This window comes from Saccostrea echinata, unplaced genomic scaffold (assembly GCF_033153115.1).
Source record: "Saccostrea echinata isolate AGI-Se365-2 ecotype Australia unplaced genomic scaffold, CSIRO_AGI_Sech_v1 ptg000029l, whole genome shotgun sequence".
Classification (NCBI taxonomy): domain Eukaryota; kingdom Metazoa; phylum Mollusca; class Bivalvia; order Ostreida; family Ostreidae; genus Saccostrea; species Saccostrea echinata.
In genome coordinates this window covers 44,834,541-44,857,378 of record NW_026889778.1, presented here as the reverse complement: position 1 = coordinate 44,857,378, position 22,838 = coordinate 44,834,541, and the positions used below count along the sequence as shown (strand labels likewise).

At 37.3% G+C, this 22,838-nt stretch overlaps 14 protein-coding genes across 14 annotated transcripts; 11 read left to right on the top strand and 3 right to left on the bottom strand.

The window, feature by feature from the left end:
* Positions 1 to 864: 864 nt before the first annotated feature.
* LOC133195405 (histone H2B-like) lies at positions 865 to 1,236 on the bottom strand. Its single transcript, XM_061331244.1, has one exon. It carries the CDS (start codon positions 1,234 to 1,236, stop codon positions 865 to 867), a length of 372 nt encoding a protein of 123 aa, XP_061187228.1.
* Positions 1,237 to 1,491: 255 nt separating this feature from the next.
* LOC133195404 (histone H2A) lies at positions 1,492 to 1,869 on the top strand. The gene has a single exon (XM_061331243.1). The coding sequence runs from the start codon at positions 1,492 to 1,494 to the stop codon at positions 1,867 to 1,869; it is 378 nt and encodes a 125-aa protein (XP_061187227.1).
* Positions 1,870 to 4,054: 2,185 nt separating this feature from the next.
* LOC133195402 (histone H1-delta-like) lies at positions 4,055 to 4,642 on the top strand. Its single transcript, XM_061331242.1, has one exon. The coding sequence runs from the start codon at positions 4,055 to 4,057 to the stop codon at positions 4,640 to 4,642; it is 588 nt and encodes a 195-aa protein (XP_061187226.1).
* Positions 4,643 to 5,862: 1,220 nt separating this feature from the next.
* On the top strand, positions 5,863 to 6,273 carry LOC133195401 (histone H3). Its single transcript, XM_061331241.1, has one exon. The coding sequence runs from the start codon at positions 5,863 to 5,865 to the stop codon at positions 6,271 to 6,273; it is 411 nt and encodes a 136-aa protein (XP_061187225.1).
* Positions 6,274 to 7,283: 1,010 nt separating this feature from the next.
* Positions 7,284 to 7,595, top strand: LOC133195400 (histone H4). Its single transcript, XM_061331240.1, has one exon. The coding sequence runs from the start codon at positions 7,284 to 7,286 to the stop codon at positions 7,593 to 7,595; it is 312 nt and encodes a 103-aa protein (XP_061187224.1).
* Positions 7,596 to 8,658: 1,063 nt separating this feature from the next.
* Positions 8,659 to 9,021, bottom strand: LOC133195399 (histone H2B-like). Its single transcript, XM_061331239.1, has one exon. It carries the CDS (start codon positions 9,019 to 9,021, stop codon positions 8,659 to 8,661), a length of 363 nt encoding a protein of 120 aa, XP_061187223.1.
* A 255-nt stretch (positions 9,022 to 9,276) lies between these two features.
* On the top strand, positions 9,277 to 9,654 carry LOC133195398 (histone H2A). Its single transcript, XM_061331238.1, has one exon. The coding sequence runs from the start codon at positions 9,277 to 9,279 to the stop codon at positions 9,652 to 9,654; it is 378 nt and encodes a 125-aa protein (XP_061187222.1).
* Positions 9,655 to 11,839: 2,185 nt separating this feature from the next.
* Positions 11,840 to 12,427, top strand: LOC133195397 (histone H1-delta-like). Its single transcript, XM_061331237.1, has one exon. The coding sequence runs from the start codon at positions 11,840 to 11,842 to the stop codon at positions 12,425 to 12,427; it is 588 nt and encodes a 195-aa protein (XP_061187221.1).
* A 1,226-nt stretch (positions 12,428 to 13,653) lies between these two features.
* Positions 13,654 to 14,064, top strand: LOC133195396 (histone H3). The gene has a single exon (XM_061331236.1). It carries the CDS (start codon positions 13,654 to 13,656, stop codon positions 14,062 to 14,064), a length of 411 nt encoding a protein of 136 aa, XP_061187220.1.
* Positions 14,065 to 15,481: 1,417 nt separating this feature from the next.
* On the top strand, positions 15,482 to 15,793 carry LOC133195395 (histone H4). The gene has a single exon (XM_061331234.1). The coding sequence runs from the start codon at positions 15,482 to 15,484 to the stop codon at positions 15,791 to 15,793; it is 312 nt and encodes a 103-aa protein (XP_061187218.1).
* A 1,068-nt stretch (positions 15,794 to 16,861) lies between these two features.
* LOC133195394 (histone H2B-like) lies at positions 16,862 to 17,233 on the bottom strand. Its single transcript, XM_061331233.1, has one exon. The coding sequence runs from the start codon at positions 17,231 to 17,233 to the stop codon at positions 16,862 to 16,864; it is 372 nt and encodes a 123-aa protein (XP_061187217.1).
* Positions 17,234 to 17,488: 255 nt separating this feature from the next.
* LOC133195393 (histone H2A) lies at positions 17,489 to 17,866 on the top strand. Its single transcript, XM_061331232.1, has one exon. The coding sequence runs from the start codon at positions 17,489 to 17,491 to the stop codon at positions 17,864 to 17,866; it is 378 nt and encodes a 125-aa protein (XP_061187216.1).
* Positions 17,867 to 20,049: 2,183 nt separating this feature from the next.
* LOC133195391 (histone H1-delta-like) lies at positions 20,050 to 20,637 on the top strand. Its single transcript, XM_061331231.1, has one exon. It carries the CDS (start codon positions 20,050 to 20,052, stop codon positions 20,635 to 20,637), a length of 588 nt encoding a protein of 195 aa, XP_061187215.1.
* A 1,226-nt stretch (positions 20,638 to 21,863) lies between these two features.
* Positions 21,864 to 22,274, top strand: LOC133195390 (histone H3). The gene has a single exon (XM_061331230.1). It carries the CDS (start codon positions 21,864 to 21,866, stop codon positions 22,272 to 22,274), a length of 411 nt encoding a protein of 136 aa, XP_061187214.1.
* Positions 22,275 to 22,838: the final 564 nt, after the last annotated feature.

Here is a 22,838-nt window from a genome sequence, read left to right as displayed (position 1 = left end):
AACAGAGTAAGACCCTTTATGTCGTAATATTTCCTCAAAACTATATACAGAGCAACAAATATGTATTGAATTTAGGTTTGGACAAGAAATATTGAATAAACACACACAAACAGTATATATTATTTAATTTTTTTTTATTATTATAATCATATATTAAAATAATAATGCTGCTGTCTTGAGTATTATTTTGAGGGATCGATCTACCGACAATGACAGGTACCAACTGGCGCTGAGTGACATGCTTTTTTTTCTTGTTTAACAATTATGACTAATGTTAGACAATTAATTGTCAATGTATAATTATCGCATTTTGGTCATTGCACTTTTATTGATGTATAATTACTGATTGAAAATTCCAATATGTCAATGTCAAAGAAAGGGGAGGGGGGGGGGTCTTGAATTTATTTATCTGTTTCATTGATATTAGCTGAATTGAGATACTTTATTATCAATTATATAATGTACGCTGATAATTAATTCAGTATACAGAGGACAAATGAACCAGGATTTTGTGTACATCAGATGGACCTCGCATGCTTGTATTTTATTTATATTTGAAGATACAGTTATTTCAGATATATGCTTGGTTGTACATTCAAGTTATTTGTGAATAAAATTTGGCTCTCATTCATATAATAATACCTACTTGTATTTCTTTATTTATCCTACTTCTGTTATTATAATCAGTTGTAAACAATGTGGGATTTTTATACGTTTGCCACTTTTACGAGCACATGCATTCACATTGTAACACTCGTACATATTATTTGTGTCTCAATAACGCATGTAATATGAAGGTATCTTTTCTAAAAAATTAGTTGGCCCTTAAAAGGGCCGTTTGGTGTGTGTACTTGCAAAATGAGATTATTTGCTGCTGGTGTACTTGGTGACGGCTTTGGTGCCCTCAGATACGGCGTGCTTGGCCAGTTCACCGGGCAGAAGGAGACGGACAGCAGTCTGGACCTCTCTGCTTGTGATTGTAGATCGCTTGTTGTAGTGGGCCAAACGAGAGGCTTCGGCAGCGATTCTCTCAAAGATATCGTTGACGAAGGAGTTCATTATGCTCATGGCCTTGCTGGAAACACCAGTGTCAGGGTGCACCTGCTTTAGGACTTTGTAGATGTAAATGGCATAAGATTCCCTCCTCCTCTTCCTCCTTTTCTTGTCTGTGCTCCTCGGTGTCTTGGCCTTGGTGACTGCTTTCTTGGCGCCTTTGGATCCGACTTTGGGTGGCATGATCTCAAGTTGACAGGTCAAACTGAAGAGATGAATAAAGTGAAATGGTAAAATTTACTATTTATATGCGAGTAGGAGGAGAAGCTTGTTACGGACCTCCGAGAAAACATTACTTGTTCGGATTTCACCTAAAGGCACAACAGAGCGACGCGTTAATTGGCTGCACCGTTGGATCCGCTTGGTTGTTTAAATTGGTGCGTGCGGGCGTCGCTGGATTATTCGTTGACTGTACACGAAAGAACATAACCGTTAAGAATGTCTGGACGTGGCAAAGGAGGCAAAGTGAAGGGGAAGGCCAAGAGCCGTTCTTCCCGCGCCGGACTGCAGTTCCCCGTGGGTCGTATTCACCGTCTGCTGAGAAAGGGCAACTACGCCGAGAGAGTGGGAGCAGGCGCTCCCGTGTACTTGGCTGCCGTTCTTGAGTACTTGGCCGCAGAAGTCTTGGAGTTGGCAGGCAACGCTGCCCGCGACAACAAAAAGACCAGAATCATTCCCCGTCATCTGCAGCTGGCCATCCGCAACGACGAAGAATTGAACAAACTCCTGTCCGGCGTGACCATCGCGCAGGGTGGTGTCCTGCCCAACATCCAAGCGGTGCTCCTTCCCAAAAAGACACAGAAAGCCGCCAAGTAAAAAGATCCTATAGTTGTGTTGTGTGCAGCACAAAACCAAACGGCCGTTTTCACGGCCACATAAGCTTTTCGAAAAGATACCTACATTACAAACGAGTTGAAACGTAAACAATTATTATAGCTAGAAAATAATAGAAACACACGAATTCAATAATTTTCAACACAGAACAGAGATCAAACATCAAAGAAAGTGTTATATATTTAATGATAAATAAATGTATTAAGTCAATAACAAAAGCAATAAATTTAAAAATTGACTCGCATGTATATTCGTATATGTACGTTTTTTCTTTCTCGTTATAGGCAGTTGAATCCAAACCTTATAGGCCTGCGTACAAATGTTGAATTCTCACTTATTACTTGAATGCTCACTCAACAAAGAGATAAGAAAAGAAAAAAAAAACCCATTTCATTGACCAATTAAGACTAGAAACTGCGGAAATCATCTAACATGGCGATCTAACTTTCAATTTTTTCCTTTAATACAAATATTTTTAAATATGATCATTATTTTATTAACATATTCAAAAGATCTGTAACTCCAGTTAAATCCTTAATGTTTCTTCTTCTTTTTTTTTTCCCCCTCGCTATTGTTTTATATGATGATTATTTAGACAAAATTCCTAATTGATAAAATAGATAAAAGTGATGAATATAAGAATCTCATAAGAATAAGAAGATGTGGTTTATATTATGTCTTGAATGTTCTTATTCAAAAAAGTGTGCTTCCCATAATAAGAGTGAATAAAAGCAACTCGATGCCAGTTTCCGGATACTTACAGTACTAACACAATTAAACACTGGTAGTAAATTTTCTTTCGAATAGACTACCGATGCGAATGACTAAACGACATTTTTTTTAACACTTTACATTTATTGCGATGTCCATCACTGCGCCGTGCAGCACATCTGCATCGTCACGTGACATATAGATGCAGGGAATCATGATCTGCACGTGGAAAGTGTGCAACCAATTTGATGCTTGTATCAATGTATTGTATTGTCTTGTATTATATACTGGTTGTCTTGTTCAACTTGAAAGATATAGATTTTAAATACATTGGCTTTTGACCACATTCTGTTTATTTACATGTACTCAATTATTTGTGTGTGTAAATTACAAGAAACAAATTAATATCAATGAATAAGCTACTCCCATGATTCGCCTTGTTCGTCTCTCTCTGTCTCTCTCTTATGTATAACTACTAATTAAGTGAGTGTTCTACAATTATTAAATACACGCCCTTTTTATGTGATTTTTTTTTTTTTCATGTAATTTACAAGGATGTCAGTTATGTATATTCTTATGATATAATTATACTGAGAAATTCAGACGTTGTACCACCGAATGTGGTACGTTACGTACGGTCTGGATCTTCCCGGTGTCCTCGGTGTTATAATTATAAAGTAGGTGTCATGTATTTAAATATTCGAAAAGAAATTATATGTTGTCCCTTTAAGGGGGTGAACATCCACTGATCTAGAAAGTATATTAGATATATATTTGAACATTCAACAATTTGTGAGATTCCGTGATTTCTCTTCATATGACCCTTTTGTTTGTTTGTTTGTTTGTTTTTTTTTTTGTTGTTTTGTTTTTGTTTTGTTTTTTTTCTCTCCATTTCATATGAAATGCAAGGCACACATCACTATCCATTGTGCGCGTGTTTGTGCCGAATGTTTGCATTTTCATTCGGATTTTAAGTAACATATAAGACAATTGAAAGAAATGTACATGTATGTTTTATCGCATAGCAATGTAGTAAGTACTTCAATCCCTTACTCGTGTTCTATTCCTCTTGTTTTCGTGTTTTAATCAAAATTAGTCGCTTCTGGGCTCCAGGGAACAGCGCATTTTCAGAATCAACAGACAATTCCTCCTTTAAAATGACAGATTAAGAACCTTAAACGGAAACAGTTATGTAGGAAAATATTTCAAGAAAACGCACAGTGACATATTTGAGAAAATTAAGTAAAATTGGGAGGACAATATCGGAAAAATTACAGGTATTGAAACACAAAGTTGGACGAGTTCAATCCTCTACGCTGTCGACAATTGGGGAGTTTTCACGGAGGTCCGCGCTCGCCGCCACTCAAATAAGGCCATCGGCGGAGGTGATTTCATTCATTTCCTTATCGTCGATAACGTCGTTCACATCAGTTGTAGAAAACAGGACAAAAAAATTATGGCAGACGCCGCACCAGCAAAATCCCCCGCCAAGAAGAAGGTTTCCAAACCCAAGACGGTCCCCGCCCATCCCAAGTACATCGAGATGATCAGCGCTGCTGTGGCTGCCCTGAAGGAGCGCGGAGGTTCCTCGAGACAAGCTATTCTCAAGTACATCATGGGCAACTACAAAGTCGGTAATGACGCCTCTAGTGTCAACACCCATCTGAAGATGGCCCTCAAGAACGGAGTCAAGAAGGGAGTTCTCAAACAGGCCAAGGGTACAGGTGCCAGTGGTTCCTTCAAGCTGGGAGAGAAGCCCAAGACGGAGAAGAAACCCAAGACCAAAAAAGTCACCAAACCTAAGGCTGCCAAGCCCAAGAAAACGACCAAACCCAAGAAGACAACCGGGGAGAAAAAGCCAACAGAAAAGAAAAAGGCTGTTAAGAAACCTGCAGCACCCAAGAAGGCCGAGTCTCCCAAGAAGAAAGCAGCTACTAAGTCTCCCAAGAAAGCCAAGGCAGCTCCAAAGCCTACGAAAACCAAAGCGCCCAAGAAAGCCACAGCCAAGAAGTCAAAAACCCCAAAGAAAGCCACCAAGGCGTAGGCTGCCAATTGTCTTAAACCAATTACAAAAGCCCTTTTCAGGGCTACCAACATTTTTAGAAAAGATGCCTCTATTACATACATGTACTAATGGAAACACAAAATGAATAAACAAGAAGTACACTTACCTATTACACATAGTTTATTTGTCTTCGACTGGAAGCAAATTACAAAGTCATGATAATATTAACATGCTGTTTCTGAGAAGAAGAAGAAACAAAAGTCAGTTTTTATTTTGTTTACATACCCTCCCTCAAGTAAATAAAATTTTACTTTTTCCACATCACAACGCCTACGCAAACTATATGGCCATTATTATTAGTGTTATCATTCTAGTATTTTTTTTTCTTTTCTTTTTTTTGAAGTTTTATTATTATTATTAATTTTCTTTATTTTATTTAATTTTATTTATTAATTTATTTTATTTATTTATTTATTATTATTATTATTATTGTTAATATTTTTTTTTCTTTTTTTTCCCCCCCACTTTATTTGGAATCAAATGTGGAACGAATGGAATAAAAGTTCATGCGTACCTATTGAAAGACAGATACATTTATTCGTTTCATTTATTTATTCTTTTCATTTATTCATTCATTCATTTATTTAATTATTCATTCATTTAATTAATTATTCATTTATTTGTATTATTTGTTTTGTTCTTGTTTTTGCAACAGGGTAATTCCTGTTCATCCTATATGCACCATTCTGATTATCTGCAAGTATCATGATACTTAGTAATATTACTGGGCTTGTTCAGATAATGGTAGGAGGAAATAATGACAAGAAATATATAATATATATTTTTCGAAAATGCATTTTGCTTCAATAACGAATTGAAAATATATGTATATATATATAATAAATAATTCTATTTTCTATTCAATTGACGTTACATTCATCCCCATTATTCACCATATATATATTTAAAAAAAAAATATTTGACTATATGTATCTGCAGTGAAATCATGTGTCAAAAACCGACTTGATTTTCTTTTTCTTTTGGGGCAATTCTGTGGATTGAAACTACCTACAGACGTAGCCAATGGTCATCTCGTTCACCTGACTAATCGTAGCGAGTGTTACTGCGGGCACCAGCCAATCGACTAAGCCGACTGGTAGACCGCAGCGATTTTCAACTTGAGCTTACAAAGATATATAAGTTCACGGCGCAACACTGCCACTTCATTCATTCGAGTTTGAATAATCTGAGGAGATAGCATGGCACGTACCAAGCAGACGGCACGAAAATCTACAGGAGGCAAGGCCCCCAGAAAACAGCTCGCTACCAAAGCTGCTCGTAAAAGCGCACCAGCCACGGGTGGCGTTAAGAAACCGCATAGATACAGGCCAGGAACTGTCGCCCTCCGTGAAATTCGGAGATACCAGAAGAGCACTGAGCTTCTCATCAGGAAGCTGCCATTCCAGCGCTTGGTCCGGGAAATCGCTCAGGATTTTAAGACCGACTTGCGTTTCCAGAGTTCAGCTGTCATGGCTTTACAGGAAGCAAGCGAAGCTTACCTTGTTGGTCTCTTTGAGGACACCAACCTGTGCGCCATTCACGCCAAGAGAGTAACCATCATGCCCAAAGACATCCAGCTGGCCAGACGTATTCGTGGAGAGCGTGCTTAATTTTAAGCTGTATTTCAAGTCCTAAAGCAAACGGCCGTTTTCACGGCCACCTACATTCTTCGAAAAGATGCCTTCTGTTCAGACGTTGAAACATCTCTGAAAATAATGTTGAATTATTTGGCCGAAATTAATAAATTTTATCAAATTCAGCGAACAATGCCCCCAAATTGGAAAAAAAAAAAAAAAAAAAAAAAAAAATGTTGAGACACAATACATCCTTCAGTGAATATATCTGTGCCTTGCATATATATAATTACATAAATTATGAAAGAGCACAATGCTAGACAATTTCATAGTACTATTGTCATCATCAATTTGTTGTAGAAGTTGTCTACACATCTTGAAACTATATTTTGAGAATCAAAAGTTTCATTCAGCTTCTACATTTTGTATTATTTCGGTGTTATCTGTCACACCCCTTTCCTTTGAATAACTTAATCCCCACCCACCCACCCACGTTTTAATTATCATTCGGCAACAACGGTATTTATTTTGTTAAACTCAAAGCAAAAAATACTGAAATAAAAAAAATAACAACAACAAAACAAAAAATTGTGTATGTTTATCCTAAAAAATTATGATGCTGTCTGTCCTGCTTGATATAATTCCCCTCTCTCTCTTTATCATTTTTATTCATTTTCTGTCATGTTTTTTTTTTTTTTTTTTGTTGTTGTTGTTTTGTATACCAGTTTGTATAAAATGTATATATGTACCTCCACGTACCAATATTTTGGTTTAGGTGAATAAATTGAACATAAACTTGCCTATATGTGAAGAAATTAAAGAATCAAAATTAATTAAATGTGGTTAAAATTCCTGTGGGGCAAGAAATGTAAACATTCCCATCATGCCAAGCTGACCAATCGTAAAGCTTGTCACAATACCGCTTTGGTAACGTTCCGAACTTTTCAAAGCATCGTGCGCTCTCACGGGTCCTCAATTTGGACTATAAATTAGGCAATTACGCATGATCAGTTCATCAGAACAGTACTACTGACTGAACTTATAACATGTCTGGACGTGGCAAAGGAGGAAAAGGTCTTGGAAAAGGAGGCGCTAAGCGACACAGAAAAGTCTTGAGAGACAACATCCAGGGTATCACCAAGCCAGCCATACGCCGTCTTGCTCGCCGTGGTGGTGTCAAACGTATTTCCGGTCTCATCTACGAGGAAACTCGTGGAGTTCTTAAGGTTTTCTTGGAGAACGTGATCCGAGATGCTGTAACCTACACGGAGCATGCCAAGAGAAAGACCGTCACAGCTATGGACGTGGTCTACGCCTTGAAACGCCAAGGACGCACCCTGTACGGATTTGGAGGCTAAAGAATTCAGTTTGACAGTCAAGACAGAAGTTTAAAACAAACACAAACGGCCGTTATCACGGCCACCCAAATTTTTCGAAAAGATGCCTCTAAAACATCGTTAAGACAGACATTTACTTACTGAGTACTTGTTATACAGATATTCACTGTACAAAGTTGAATACAGAATGGTTGTAAGTGGTAAAATAAATACACAACAATAACAGAGTAAGACCCTTTATGTCGTAATATTTCCTCAAAACTATATACAGAGCAACAAATATGTATTGAATTTAGGTTTGGACAAGAAATATTGAATAAACACACACAAACAGTATATATTATTTAATTTTTTTTTATTATTATAATCATATATTAAAATAATAATGCTGCTGTCTTGAGTATTATTTTGAGGGATCGATCTACCGACAATGACAGGTACCAACTGGCGCTGAGTGACATGCTTTTTTTTCTTGTTTAACAATTATGACTAATGTTAGACAATTAATTGTCAATGTATAATTATCGCATTTTGGTCATTGCACTTTTATTGATGTATAATTACTGATTGAAAATTCCAATATGTCAATGTCAAAGAAAGGGGAGGGGGGGGGTCTTGAATTTATTTATCTGTTTCATTGATATTAGCTGAATTGAGATACTTTATTATCAATTATATAATGTACGCTGATAATTAATTCAGTATACAGAGGACAAATGAACCAGGATTTTGTGTACATCAGATGGACCTCGCATGCTTGTATTTTATTTATATTTGAAGATACAGTTATTTCAGATATATGCTTGGTTGTACATTCAAGTTATTTGTGAATAAAATTTGGCTCTCATTCATATAATAATACCTACTTGTATTTCTTTATTTATCCTACTTCTGTTATTATAATCAGTTGTAAACAATGTGGGATTTTTATACGTTTGCCACTTTTACGAGCACATGCATTCACATTGTAACACTCGTACATATTATTTGTGTCTCAATAACGCATGTAATATGAAGGTATCTTTTCTAAAAAATTAGTTGGCCCTTAAAAGGGCCGTTTGGTGTGTGTACTTGCAAAATGAGATTATTTGCTGCTGGTGTACTTGGTGACGGCTTTGGTGCCCTCAGATACGGCGTGCTTGGCCAGTTCACCGGGCAGAAGGAGACGGACAGCAGTCTGGACCTCTCTGCTTGTGATTGTAGATCGCTTGTTGTAGTGGGCCAAACGAGAGGCTTCGGCAGCGATTCTCTCAAAGATATCGTTGACGAAGGAGTTCATTATGCTCATGGCCTTGCTGGAAACACCAGTGTCAGGGTGCACCTGCTTTAGGACTTTGTAGATGTAAATGGCATAAGATTCCCTCCTCCTCTTCTTGTCTGTGCTCCTCGGTGTCTTGGCCTTGGTGACTGCTTTCTTGGCGCCTTTGGATCCGACTTTGGGTGGCATGATCTCAAGTTGACAGGTCAAACTGAAGAGATGAATAAAGTGAAATGGTAAAATTTACTATTTATATGCGAGTAGGAGGAGAAGCTTGTTACGGACCTCTGAGAAAACATTACTTGTTCGGATTTCACCTAAAGGCACAACAGAGCGACGCGTTAATTGGCTGCACCGTTGGATCCGCTTGGTTGTTTAAATTGGTGCGTGCGGGCGTCGCTGGATTATTCGTTGACTGTACACGAAAGAACATAACCGTTAAGAATGTCTGGACGTGGCAAAGGAGGCAAAGTGAAGGGGAAGGCCAAGAGCCGTTCTTCCCGCGCCGGACTGCAGTTCCCCGTGGGTCGTATTCACCGTCTGCTGAGAAAGGGCAACTACGCCGAGAGAGTGGGAGCAGGCGCTCCCGTGTACTTGGCTGCCGTTCTTGAGTACTTGGCCGCAGAAGTCTTGGAGTTGGCAGGCAACGCTGCCCGCGACAACAAAAAGACCAGAATCATTCCCCGTCATCTGCAGCTGGCCATCCGCAACGACGAAGAATTGAACAAACTCCTGTCCGGCGTGACCATCGCGCAGGGTGGTGTCCTGCCCAACATCCAAGCGGTGCTCCTTCCCAAAAAGACACAGAAAGCCGCCAAGTAAAAAGATCCTATAGTTGTGTTGTGTGCAGCACAAAACCAAACGGCCGTTTTCACGGCCACATAAGCTTTTCGAAAAGATACCTACATTACAAACGAGTTGAAACGTAAACAATTATTATAGCTAGAAAATAATAGAAACACACGAATTCAATAATTTTCAACACAGAACAGAGATCAAACATCAAAGAAAGTGTTATATATTTAATGATAAATAAATGTATTAAGTCAATAACAAAAGCAATAAATTTAAAAATTGACTCGCATGTATATTCGTATATGTACGTTTTTTCTTTCTCGTTATAGGCAGTTGAATCCAAACCTTATAGGCCTGCGTACAAATGTTGAATTCTCACTTATTACTTGAATGCTCACTCAACAAAGAGATAAGAAAAGAAAAAAAAAACCCATTTCATTGACCAATTAAGACTAGAAACTGCGGAAATCATCTAACATGGCGATCTAACTTTCAATTTTTTCCTTTAATACAAATATTTTTAAATATGATCATTATTTTATTAACATATTCAAAAGATCTGTAACTCCAGTTAAATCCTTAATGTTTCTTCTTCTTTTTTTTTCCCCCCTCGCTATTGTTTTATATGATGATTATTTAGACAAAATTCCTAATTGATAAAATAGATAAAAGTGATGAATATAAGAATCTCATAAGAATAAGAAGATGTGGTTTATATTATGTCTTGAATGTTCTTATTCAAAAAAGTGTGCTTCCCATAATAAGAGTGAATAAAAGCAACTCGATGCCAGTTTCCGGATACTTACAGTACTAACACAATTAAACACTGGTAGTAAATTTTCTTTCGAATAGACTACCGATGCGAATGACTAAACGACATTTTTTTTAACACTTTACATTTATTGCGATGTCCATCACTGCGCCGTGCAGCACATCTGCATCGTCACGTGACATATAGATGCAGGGAATCATGATCTGCACGTGGAAAGTGTGCAACCAATTTGATGCTTGTATCAATGTATTGTATTGTCTTGTATTATATACTGGTTGTCTTGTTCAACTTGAAAGATATAGATTTTAAATACATTGGCTTTTGACCACATTCTGTTTATTTACATGTACTCAATTATTTGTGTGTGTAAATTACAAGAAACAAATTAATATCAATGAATAAGCTACTCCCATGATTCGCCTTGTTCGTCTCTCTCTGTCTCTCTCTTATGTATAACTACTAATTAAGTGAGTGTTCTACAATTATTAAATACACGCCCTTTTTATGTGATTTTTTTTTTTTTTCATGTAATTTACAAGGATGTCAGTTATGTATATTCTTATGATATAATTATACTGAGAAATTCAGACGTTGTACCACCGAATGTGGTACGTTACGTACGGTCTGGATCTTCCCGGTGTCCTCGGTGTTATAATTATAAAGTAGGTGTCATGTATTTAAATATTCGAAAAGAAATTATATGTTGTCCCTTTAAGGGGGTGAACATCCACTGATCTAGAAAGTATATTAGATATATATTTGAACATTCAACAATTTGTGAGATTCCGTGATTTCTCTTCATATGACCCTTTTGTTTGTTTGTTTGTTTGTTTTTTTTTTGTTGTTTTGTTTTTGTTTTGTTTTTTTTCTCTCCATTTCATATGAAATGCAAGGCACACATCACTATCCATTGTGCGCGTGTTTGTGCCGAATGTTTGCATTTTCATTCGGATTTTAAGTAACATATAAGACAATTGAAAGAAATGTACATGTATGTTTTATCGCATAGCAATGTAGTAAGTACTTCAATCCCTTACTCGTGTTCTATTCCTCTTGTTTTCGTGTTTTAATCAAAATTAGTCGCTTCTGGGCTCCAGGGAACAGCGCATTTTCAGAATCAACAGACAATTCCTCCTTTAAAATGACAGATTAAGAACCTTAAACGGAAACAGTTATGTAGGAAAATATTTCAAGAAAACGCACAGTGACATATTTGAGAAAATTAAGTAAAATTGGGAGGACAATATCGGAAAAATTACAGGTATTGAAACACAAAGTTGGACGAGTTCAATCCTCTACGCTGTCGACAATTGGGGAGTTTTCACGGAGGTCCGCGCTCGCCGCCACTCAAATAAGGCCATCGGCGGAGGTGATTTCATTCATTTCCTTATCGTCGATAACGTCGTTCACATCAGTTGTAGAAAACAGGACAAAAAAATTATGGCAGACGCCGCACCAGCAAAATCCCCCGCCAAGAAGAAGGTTTCCAAACCCAAGACGGTCCCCGCCCATCCCAAGTACATCGAGATGATCAGCGCTGCTGTGGCTGCCCTGAAGGAGCGCGGAGGTTCCTCGAGACAAGCTATTCTCAAGTACATCATGGGCAACTACAAAGTCGGTAATGACGCCTCTAGTGTCAACACCCATCTGAAGATGGCCCTCAAGAACGGAGTCAAGAAGGGAGTTCTCAAACAGGCCAAGGGTACAGGTGCCAGTGGTTCCTTCAAGCTGGGAGAGAAGCCCAAGACGGAGAAGAAACCCAAGACCAAAAAAGTCACCAAACCTAAGGCTGCCAAGCCCAAGAAAACGACCAAACCCAAGAAGACAACCGGGGAGAAAAAGCCAACAGAAAAGAAAAAGGCTGTTAAGAAACCTGCAGCACCCAAGAAGGCCGAGTCTCCCAAGAAGAAAGCAGCTACTAAGTCTCCCAAGAAAGCCAAGGCAGCTCCAAAGCCTACGAAAACCAAAGCGCCCAAGAAAGCCACAGCCAAGAAGTCAAAAACCCCAAAGAAAGCCACCAAGGCGTAGGCTGCCAATTGTCTTAAACCAATTACAAAAGCCCTTTTCAGGGCTACCAACATTTTTAGAAAAGATGCCTCTATTACATACATGTACTAATGGAAACACAAAATGAATAAACAAGAAGTACACTTACCTATTACACATAGTTTATTTGTCTTCGACTGGAAGCAAATTACAAAGTCATGATAATATTAACATGCTGTTTCTGAGAAGAAGAAGAAACAAAAGTCAGTTTTTATTTTGTTTACATACCCTCCCTCAAGTAAATAAAATTTTACTTTTTCCACATCACAACGCCTACGCAAACTATATGGCCATTATTATTAGTGTTATCATTCTAGTATTTTTTTTTCTTTTCTTTTTTTTGAAGTTTTATTATTATTATTAATTTTCTTTATTTTATTTAATTTTATTTATTAATTTATTTTATTTATTTATTTATTATTATTATTATTATTGTTAATATTTTTTTTTCTTTTTTTTCCCCCCCACTTTATTTGGAATCAAATGTGGAACGAATGGAATAAAAGTTCATGCGTACCTATTGAAAGACAGATACATACATTCTTATTCGTTTCATTTATTTATTCTTTTCATTTATTCATTCATTCATTTATTTAATTATTCATTCATTTAATTAATTATTCATTTATTTGTATTATTTGTTTTGTTCTTGTTTTTGCAACAGGGTAATTCCTGTTCATCCTATATGCACCATTCTGATTATCTGCAAGTATCATGATACTTAGTAATATTACTGGGCTTGTTCAGATAATGGTAGGAGGAAATAATGACAAGAAATATATAATATATATTTTTCGAAAATGCATTTTGCTTCAATAACGAATTGAAAATATATGTATATATATATAATAAATAATTCTATTTTCTATTCAATTGACGTTACATTCATCCCCATTATTCACCATATATATATTTAAAAAAAAAATATTTGACTATATGTATCTGCAGTGAAATCATGTGTCAAAAACCGACTTGATTTTCTTTTTCTTTTGGGGCAATTCTGTGGATTGAAACTACCTACAGACGTAGCCAATGGTCATCTCGTTCACCTGACTAATCGTAGCGAGTGTTACTGCGGGCACCAGCCAATCGACTAAGCCGACTGGTAGACCGCAGCGATTTTCAACTTGAGCTTACAAAGATATATAAGTTCACGGCGCAACACTGCCACTTCATTCATTCGAGTTTGAATAATCTGAGGAGATAGCATGGCACGTACCAAGCAGACGGCACGAAAATCTACAGGAGGCAAGGCCCCCAGAAAACAGCTCGCTACCAAAGCTGCTCGTAAAAGCGCACCAGCCACGGGTGGCGTTAAGAAACCGCATAGATACAGGCCAGGAACTGTCGCCCTCCGTGAAATTCGGAGATACCAGAAGAGCACTGAGCTTCTCATCAGGAAGCTGCCATTCCAGCGCTTGGTCCGGGAAATCGCTCAGGATTTTAAGACCGACTTGCGTTTCCAGAGTTCAGCTGTCATGGCTTTACAGGAAGCAAGCGAAGCTTACCTTGTTGGTCTCTTTGAGGACACCAACCTGTGCGCCATTCACGCCAAGAGAGTAACCATCATGCCCAAAGACATCCAGCTGGCCAGACGTATTCGTGGAGAGCGTGCTTAATTTTAAGCTGTATTTCAAGTCCTAAAGCAAACGGCCGTTTTCACGGCCACCTACATTCTTCGAAAAGATGCCTTCTGTTCAGACGTTGAAACATCTCTGAAAATAATGTTGAATTATTTGGCCGAAATTAATAAATTTTATCAAATTCAGCGAACAATGCCCCCAAATTGGAAAAAAAAAAAAAAAAAAAAAAAAAAATGTTGAGACACAATACATCCTTCAGTGAATATATCTGTGCCTTGCATATATATAATTACATAAATTATGAAAGAGCACAATGCTAGACAATTTCATAGTACTATTGTCATCATCAATTTGTTGTAGAAGTTGTCTACACATCTTGAAACTATATTTTGTACAAGTCCATCAACCTGCCCCTCTAGAATACATTCAAGAATTTTGCGAAATAAATTAGAAAATAGCACAATTATTTAAATAGAATATGATGGAATGTGTCGAAGCAAAAAATAATAACAGTATTACAACTTTATCTCATTAGTTCTACAGCTATGCACATATGCGAGTACATGCATTTCAGAACTGCAATTCCGTATTTCATTTATATTCAAAGTATGATTTTTATTGATTTCTAAACAACGTCAAATATAACGATATTCGTTCTAACGTGGCGTGTAATAAAATGAAAAAGGCTCATTTATAAAGCCGGTTTGGTCACTGCTTAAAGTTGCCTTTGAAAATTAACTGAGAAAAGAGGAAATCAAATAAATGATCACATCTATAACTAGATATCATAAATGAATGAGAATCAAAAGTTTCATTCAGCTTCTACATTTTGTATTATTTCGGTGTTATCTGTCACACCCCTTTCCTTTGAATAACTTAATCCCCACCCACCCACCCACGTTTTAATTATCATTCGGCAACAACGGTATTTATTTTGTTAAACTCAAAGCAAAAAATACTGAAATAAAAAAAATAACAACAACAAAACAAAAAATTGTGTATGTTTATCCTAAAAAATTATGATGCTGTCTGTCCTGCTTGATATAATTCCCCTCTCTCTCTTTATCATTTTTATTCATTTTCTGTCATGTTTTTTTTTTTTTTTTTTTTTTGTTGTTGTTTTGTATACCAGTTTGTATAAAATGTATATATGTACCTCCACGTACCAATATTTTGGTTTAGGTGAATAAATTGAACATAAACTTGCCTATATGTGAAGAAATTAAAGAATCAAAATTAATTAAATGTGGTTAAAATTCCTGTGGGGCAAGAAATGTAAACATTCCCATCATGCCAAGCTGACCAATCGTAAAGCTTGTCACAATACCGCTTTGGTAACGTTCCGAACTTTTCAAAGCATCGTGCGCTCTCACGGGTCCTCAATTTGGACTATAAATTAGGCAATTACGCATGATCAGTTCATCAGAACAGTACTACTGACTGAACTTATAACATGTCTGGACGTGGCAAAGGAGGAAAAGGTCTTGGAAAAGGAGGCGCTAAGCGACACAGAAAAGTCTTGAGAGACAACATCCAGGGTATCACCAAGCCAGCCATACGCCGTCTTGCTCGCCGTGGTGGTGTCAAACGTATTTCCGGTCTCATCTACGAGGAAACTCGTGGAGTTCTTAAGGTTTTCTTGGAGAACGTGATCCGAGATGCTGTAACCTACACGGAGCATGCCAAGAGAAAGACCGTCACAGCTATGGACGTGGTCTACGCCTTGAAACGCCAAGGACGCACCCTGTACGGATTTGGAGGCTAAAGAATTCAGTTTGACAGTCAAGACAGAAGTTTAAAACAAACACAAACGGCCGTTATCACGGCCACCCAAATTTTTCGAAAAGATGCCTCTAAAACATCGTTAAGACAGACATTTACTTACTGAGTACTTGTTATACAGATATTCACTGTACAAAGTTGAATACAGAATGGTTGTAAGTGGTAAAATAAATACACAACAATAACAGAGTAAGACCCTTTATGTCGTAATATTTCCTCAAAACTATATACAGAGCAACAAATATGTATTGAATTTAGGTTTGGACAAGAAATATTGAATAAACACACACAAACAGTATATATTATTTAATTTTTTTTTATTATTATAATCATATATTAAAATAATAATGCTGCTGTCTTGAGTATTATTTTGAGGGATCGATCTACCGACAATGACAGGTACCAACTGGCGCTGAGTGACATGCTTTTTTTTCTTGTTTAACAATTATGACTAATGTTAGACAATTAATTGTCAATGTATAATTATCGCATTTTGGTCATTGCACTTTTATTGATGTATAATTACTGATTGAAAATTCCAATATGTCAATGTCAAAGAAAGGGGAGGGGGGGGGGGGGGTCTTGAATTTATTTATCTGTTTCATTGATATTAGCTGAATTGAGATACTTTATTATCAATTATATAATGTACGCTGATAATTAATTCAGTATACAGAGGACAAATGAACCAGGATTTTGTGTACATCAGATGGACCTCGCATGCTTGTATTTTATTTATATTTGAAGATACAGTTATTTCAGATATATGCTTGGTTGTACATTCAAGTTATTTGTGAATAAAATTTGGCTCTCATTCATATAATAATACCTACTTGTATTTCTTTATTTATCCTACTTCTGTTATTATAATCAGTTGTAAACAATGTGGGATTTTTATACGTTTGCCACTTTTACGAGCACATGCATTCACATTGTAACACTCGTACATATTATTTGTGTCTCAATAACGCATGTAATATGAAGGTATCTTTTCTAAAAAATTAGTTGGCCCTTAAAAGGGCCGTTTGGTGTGTGTACTTGCAAAATGAGATTATTTGCTGCTGGTGTACTTGGTGACGGCTTTGGTGCCCTCAGATACGGCGTGCTTGGCCAGTTCACCGGGCAGAAGGAGACGGACAGCAGTCTGGACCTCTCTGCTTGTGATTGTAGATCGCTTGTTGTAGTGGGCCAAACGAGAGGCTTCGGCAGCGATTCTCTCAAAGATATCGTTGACGAAGGAGTTCATTATGCTCATGGCCTTGCTGGAAACACCAGTGTCAGGGTGCACCTGCTTTAGGACTTTGTAGATGTAAATGGCATAAGATTCCCTCCTCCTCTTCCTCCTTTTCTTGTCTGTGCTCCTCGGTGTCTTGGCCTTGGTGACTGCTTTCTTGGCGCCTTTGGATCCGACTTTGGGTGGCATGATCTCAAGTTGACAGGTCAAACTGAAGAGATGAATAAAGTGAAATGGTAAAATTTACTATTTATATGCGAGTAGGAGGAGAAGCTTGTTACGGACCTCCGAGAAAACATTACTTGTTCGGATTTCACCTAAAGGCACAACAGAGCGACGCGTTAATTGGCTGCACCGTTGGATCCGCTTGGTTGTTTAAATTGGTGCGTGCGGGCGTCGCTGGATTATTCGTTGACTGTACACGAAAGAACATAACCGTTAAGAATGTCTGGACGTGGCAAAGGAGGCAAAGTGAAGGGGAAGGCCAAGAGCCGTTCTTCCCGCGCCGGACTGCAGTTCCCCGTGGGTCGTATTCACCGTCTGCTGAGAAAGGGCAACTACGCCGAGAGAGTGGGAGCAGGCGCTCCCGTGTACTTGGCTGCCGTTCTTGAGTACTTGGCCGCAGAAGTCTTGGAGTTGGCAGGCAACGCTGCCCGCGACAACAAAAAGACCAGAATCATTCCCCGTCATCTGCAGCTGGCCATCCGCAACGACGAAGAATTGAACAAACTCCTGTCCGGCGTGACCATCGCGCAGGGTGGTGTCCTGCCCAACATCCAAGCGGTGCTCCTTCCCAAAAAGACACAGAAAGCCGCCAAGTAAAAAGATCCTATAGTTGTGTTGTGTGCAGCACAAAACCAAACGGCCGTTTTCACGGCCACATAAGCTTTTCGAAAAGATACCTACATTACAAACGAGTTGAAACGTAAACAATTATTATAGCTAGAAAATAATAGAAACACACGAATTCAATAATTTTCAACACAGAACAGAGATCAAACATCAAAGAAAGTGTTATATATTTAATGATAAATAAATGTATTAAGTCAATAACAAAAGCAATAAATTTAAAAATTGACTCGCATGTATATTCGTATATGTACGTTTTTTCTTTCTCGTTATAGGCAGTTGAATCCAAACCTTATAGGCCTGCGTACAAATGTTGAATTCTCACTTATTACTTGAATGCTCACTCAACAAAGAGATAAGAAAAGAAAAAAAAAACCCATTTCATTGACCAATTAAGACTAGAAACTGCGGAAATCATCTAACATGGCGATCTAACTTTCAATTTTTTCCTTTAATACAAATATTTTTAAATATGATCATTATTTTATTAACATATTCAAAAGATCTGTAACTCCAGTTAAATCCTTAATGTTTCTTCTTCTTTTTTTTTCCCCCTCGCTATTGTTTTATATGATGATTATTTAGACAAAATTCCTAATTGATAAAATAGATAAAAGTGATGAATATAAGAATCTCATAAGAATAAGAAGATGTGGTTTATATTATGTCTTGAATGTTCTTATTCAAAAAAGTGTGCTTCCCATAATAAGAGTGAATAAAAGCAACTCGATGCCAGTTTCCGGATACTTACAGTACTAACACAATTAAACACTGGTAGTAAATTTTCTTTCGAATAGACTACCGATGCGAATGACTAAACGACATTTTTTTTAACACTTTACATTTATTGCGATGTCCATCACTGCGCCGTGCAGCACATCTGCATCGTCACGTGACATATAGATGCAGGGAATCATGATCTGCACGTGGAAAGTGTGCAACCAATTTGATGCTTGTATCAATGTATTGTATTGTCTTGTATTATATACTGGTTGTCTTGTTCAACTTGAAAGATATAGATTTTAAATACATTGGCTTTTGACCACATTCTGTTTATTTACATGTACTCAATTATTTGTGTGTGTAAATTACAAGAAACAAATTAATATCAATGAATAAGCTACTCCCATGATTCGCCTTGTTCGTCTCTCTCTGTCTCTCTCTTATGTATAACTACTAATTAAGTGAGTGTTCTACAATTATTAAATACACGCCCTTTTTATGTGATTTTTTTTTTTTTCATGTAATTTACAAGGATGTCAGTTATGTATATTCTTATGATATAATTATACTGAGAAATTCAGACGTTGTACCACCGAATGTGGTACGTTACGTACGGTCTGGATCTTCCCGGTGTCCTCGGTGTTATAATTATAAAGTAGGTGTCATGTATTTAAATATTCGAAAAGAAATTATATGTTGTCCCTTTAAGGGGGTGAACATCCACTGATCTAGAAAGTATATTAGATATATATTTGAACATTCAACAATTTGTGAGATTCCGTGATTTCTCTTCATATGACCCTTTTGTTTGTTTGTTTGTTTGTTTTTTTTTTGTTGTTTTGTTTTTGTTTTGTTTTTTTTCTCTCCATTTCATATGAAATGCAAGGCACACATCACTATCCATTGTGCGCGTGTTTGTGCCGAATGTTTGCATTTTCATTCGGATTTTAAGTAACATATAAGACAATTGAAAGAAATGTACATGTATGTTTTATCGCATAGCAATGTAGTAAGTACTTCAATCCCTTACTCGTGTTCTATTCCTCTTGTTTTCGTGTTTTAATCAAAATTAGTCGCTTCTGGGCTCCAGGGAACAGCGCATTTTCAGAATCAACAGACAATTCCTCCTTTAAAATGACAGATTAAGAACCTTAAACGGAAACAGTTATGTAGGAAAATATTTCAAGAAAACGCACAGTGACATATTTGAGAAAATTAAGTAAAATTGGGAGGACAATATCGGAAAAATTACAGGTATTGAAACACAAAGTTGGACGAGTTCAATCCTCTACGCTGTCGACAATTGGGGAGTTTTCACGGAGGTCCGCGCTCGCCGCCACTCAAATAAGGCCATCGGCGGAGGTGATTTCATTCATTTCCTTATCGTCGATAACGTCGTTCACATCAGTTGTAGAAAACAGGACAAAAAAATTATGGCAGACGCCGCACCAGCAAAATCCCCCGCCAAGAAGAAGGTTTCCAAACCCAAGACGGTCCCCGCCCATCCCAAGTACATCGAGATGATCAGCGCTGCTGTGGCTGCCCTGAAGGAGCGCGGAGGTTCCTCGAGACAAGCTATTCTCAAGTACATCATGGGCAACTACAAAGTCGGTAATGACGCCTCTAGTGTCAACACCCATCTGAAGATGGCCCTCAAGAACGGAGTCAAGAAGGGAGTTCTCAAACAGGCCAAGGGTACAGGTGCCAGTGGTTCCTTCAAGCTGGGAGAGAAGCCCAAGACGGAGAAGAAACCCAAGACCAAAAAAGTCACCAAACCTAAGGCTGCCAAGCCCAAGAAAACGACCAAACCCAAGAAGACAACCGGGGAGAAAAAGCCAACAGAAAAGAAAAAGGCTGTTAAGAAACCTGCAGCACCCAAGAAGGCCGAGTCTCCCAAGAAGAAAGCAGCTACTAAGTCTCCCAAGAAAGCCAAGGCAGCTCCAAAGCCTACGAAAACCAAAGCGCCCAAGAAAGCCACAGCCAAGAAGTCAAAAACCCCAAAGAAAGCCACCAAGGCGTAGGCTGCCAATTGTCTTAAACCAATTACAAAAGCCCTTTTCAGGGCTACCAACATTTTTAGAAAAGATGCCTCTATTACATACATGTACTAATGGAAACACAAAATGAATAAACAAGAAGTACACTTACCTATTACACATAGTTTATTTGTCTTCGACTGGAAGCAAATTACAAAGTCATGATAATATTAACATGCTGTTTCTGAGAAGAAGAAGAAACAAAAGTCAGTTTTTATTTTGTTTACATACCCTCCCTCAAGTAAATAAAATTTTACTTTTTCCACATCACAACGCCTACGCAAACTATATGGCCATTATTATTAGTGTTATCATTCTAGTATTTTTTTTTCTTTTCTTTTTTTTGAAGTTTTATTATTATTATTAATTTTCTTTATTTTATTTAATTTTATTTATTAATTTATTTTATTTATTTATTTATTATTATTATTATTATTGTTAATATTTTTTTTTCTTTTTTTTTCCCCCCACTTTATTTGGAATCAAATGTGGAACGAATGGAATAAAAGTTCATGCGTACCTATTGAAAGACAGATACATACATTCTTATTCGTTTCATTTATTTATTCTTTTCATTTATTCATTCATTCATTTATTTAATTATTCATTCATTTAATTAATTATTCATTTATTTGTATTATTTGTTTTGTTCTTGTTTTTGCAACAGGGTAATTCCTGTTCATCCTATATGCACCATTCTGATTATCTGCAAGTATCATGATACTTAGTAATATTACTGGGCTTGTTCAGATAATGGTAGGAGGAAATAATGACAAGAAATATATAATATATATTTTTCGAAAATGCATTTTGCTTCAATAACGAATTGAAAATATATGTATATATATATAATAAATAATTCTATTTTCTATTCAATTGACGTTACATTCATCCCCATTATTCACCATATATATATTTAAAAAAAAAATATTTGACTATATGTATCTGCAGTGAAATCATGTGTCAAAAACCGACTTGATTTTCTTTTTCTTTTGGGGCAATTCTGTGGATTGAAACTACCTACAGACGTAGCCAATGGTCATCTCGTTCACCTGACTAATCGTAGCGAGTGTTACTGCGGGCACCAGCCAATCGACTAAGCCGACTGGTAGACCGCAGCGATTTTCAACTTGAGCTTACAAAGATATATAAGTTCACGGCGCAACACTGCCACTTCATTCATTCGAGTTTGAATAATCTGAGGAGATAGCATGGCACGTACCAAGCAGACGGCACGAAAATCTACAGGAGGCAAGGCCCCCAGAAAACAGCTCGCTACCAAAGCTGCTCGTAAAAGCGCACCAGCCACGGGTGGCGTTAAGAAACCGCATAGATACAGGCCAGGAACTGTCGCCCTCCGTGAAATTCGGAGATACCAGAAGAGCACTGAGCTTCTCATCAGGAAGCTGCCATTCCAGCGCTTGGTCCGGGAAATCGCTCAGGATTTTAAGACCGACTTGCGTTTCCAGAGTTCAGCTGTCATGGCTTTACAGGAAGCAAGCGAAGCTTACCTTGTTGGTCTCTTTGAGGACACCAACCTGTGCGCCATTCACGCCAAGAGAGTAACCATCATGCCCAAAGACATCCAGCTGGCCAGACGTATTCGTGGAGAGCGTGCTTAATTTTAAGCTGTATTTCAAGTCCTAAAGCAAACGGCCGTTTTCACGGCCACCTACATTCTTCGAAAAGATGCCTTCTGTTCAGACGTTGAAACATCTCTGAAAATAAAGTTGAATTATTTGGCCGAAATTAATAAATTTTATCAAATTCAGCGAACAATGCCCCCAAATTGGAAAAAAAAAAAAAAAAAAAAAAAAAATGTTGAGACACAATACATCCTTCAGTGAATATATCTGTGCCTTGCATATATATAATTACATAAATTATGAAAGAGCACAATGCTAGACAATTTCATAGTACTATTGTCATCATCAATTTGTTGTAGAAGTTGTCTACACATCTTGAAACTATATTTTGTACAAGTCCATCAACCTGCCCCTCTAGAATACATTCAAGAATTTTGCGAAATAAATTAGAAAATAGCACAATTATTTAAATAGAATATGATGGAATGTGTCGAAGCAAAAAATAATAACAGTATTACAACTTTATCTCATTAGTTCTACAGCTATGCACATATGCGAGTACATGCATTTCAGAACTGCAATTCCGTATTTCATTTATAT